At 44.0% G+C, this 1135-nt stretch overlaps 2 protein-coding genes across 2 annotated transcripts in view; both read right to left on the reverse strand.

Annotated features, from left to right (window-relative positions):
* Positions 1–6: 6 nt before the first annotated feature.
* On the reverse strand, positions 7–1085 carry LOC107577098 (pro-interleukin-16-like). The gene is made up of 3 exons (XM_016263208.1): positions 796–1085; positions 427–543; positions 7–177 (listed from the first exon to the last, which is right to left on the reverse strand). Exons 1-3 carry the CDS (start codon positions 860–862, stop codon positions 20–22), a joined length of 342 nt encoding a protein of 113 aa, XP_016118694.1. The 5' UTR covers positions 863–1085; the 3' UTR covers positions 7–19.
* The window catches only part of LOC107577097 (uncharacterized), a 7036-nt gene continuing 6910 nt past the window's right edge, over positions 1010–1135 (reverse strand). The window contains exon 3 of the mRNA XM_016263207.1: positions 1010–1038. Within this exon, the coding sequence (XP_016118693.1) occupies positions 1010–1038 (29 nt within the window). The remainder of the gene's footprint in view (positions 1039–1135) is intronic.

Below are 1135 nucleotides of genomic sequence, written 5' to 3' on the forward strand. Positions count from 1 at the left end.
AGAAGGAAAGTAGAGGTCTTCAACGTGGTTGCTGAGGACGGTGCAGTAAGACCTCCACTGGACCAGGGGGCAGTTTCTTTATGTGGCTCCAAGCCTCAAGACGCATCATACCCACCAAACTCTGACCTTGCACCTCCAACAACTCATCCCCAGGAAACACTTCATTGACTGGTCCACCTGGAATCAAGAAGTGGACTTAATTGTTATGGAGGGACTTGGCATGAGACTCAGCACAAGCTAAAAATAGCCTTCTTGTGCTGAAATGTGCAGGAGGGATGCCAGTAGGTGTGAGGTAAGCAGCCGTTTGACCTTACTTGTGTAATTGGTGGTATCATAGGAAAATGTTTCATTTCACAGACTACTTGCATAGTTGTGTTGAGTGGGATTGTTTTTTTTGTTTTTTTTTTAAAGAAAAAGTGGTCTTACCACGGAATATTTTTTGTACAGTGAGGGGTTTGTCTCCCGAGCTGGATCCCACCCCTCCTTCCAGACTAAAGCCAAGATCAGAGCTGGACTTGTTCAGAATCACACGGACTCTGCTGCCTGTAGGGGGCATGCACACACAAAGTGTCAAGATCAGATTGCAAAAGAGACCGCTTTCTTCACACATTTTTATCTCACATGTATACAAGGTAAGGCAACTTAATCTGTATTATTTTCAAATAACTTAAAACCTTCCCTAAATGTTGATTGATTTCCAAATGCTTTCACATTCATTATGACCACCACATGCATATGTATAATAAAATGTTTTCCTTCAGATCAGGATCTCTTTGTCACCTGTCCATCACTCACCTGTGATTCCTGGTCTTTCAGTGGCTTCCTTTCTGCTGTTACCGCTCTGAAGAACAACTACCGCCATGCCCTGCCCTCTTGCTTTTCTCAATGTACACAGAGCCTGCCAGTGGGCGGAGTTCTGCAGGGCAGTGCCATTGACTGACAGCACCTGAGCACCTTCAAAGATAGAGCCTTCCTGTGCTGCTACACCACCTGGTATTACTCTGTGGACCTAAGAGATGAGATCTGAGTGAAACACCCCTTTCAAGTTAAAGTCAAATAACAAACATTCAAAAAGCCAAAAACGGACGGATTTTGTGGTGTACTTAAAGCTACATAAACAGAGACTTTTTTCATG

Source organism: Sinocyclocheilus grahami, unplaced genomic scaffold, assembly GCF_001515645.1.
Source record: "Sinocyclocheilus grahami isolate Dianchi unplaced genomic scaffold, SAMN03320097.WGS_v1.1 scaffold5109.1, whole genome shotgun sequence".
Lineage (NCBI taxonomy): Eukaryota > Metazoa > Chordata > Actinopteri > Cypriniformes > Cyprinidae > Sinocyclocheilus > Sinocyclocheilus grahami.

Coding starts and splice junctions, on each gene's coding strand:
- LOC107577098 (XM_016263208.1), bottom strand. CDS start 862: ATGGCGGTAGTTGTTCTTCAGAGCGGTAACAGCAGAAAGGAAGCCACT. Junction 544..795: donor TGAAAGACCAGGAATCACAG/GTGAGTGATGGA, acceptor TGCCCCCTACAG/GCAGCAGAGTCCGTGTGATT. Junction 178..426: donor TGTACAAAAAATATTCCGTG/GTAAGACCACTT, acceptor TCTTGATTCCAG/GTGGACCAGTCAATGAAGTG.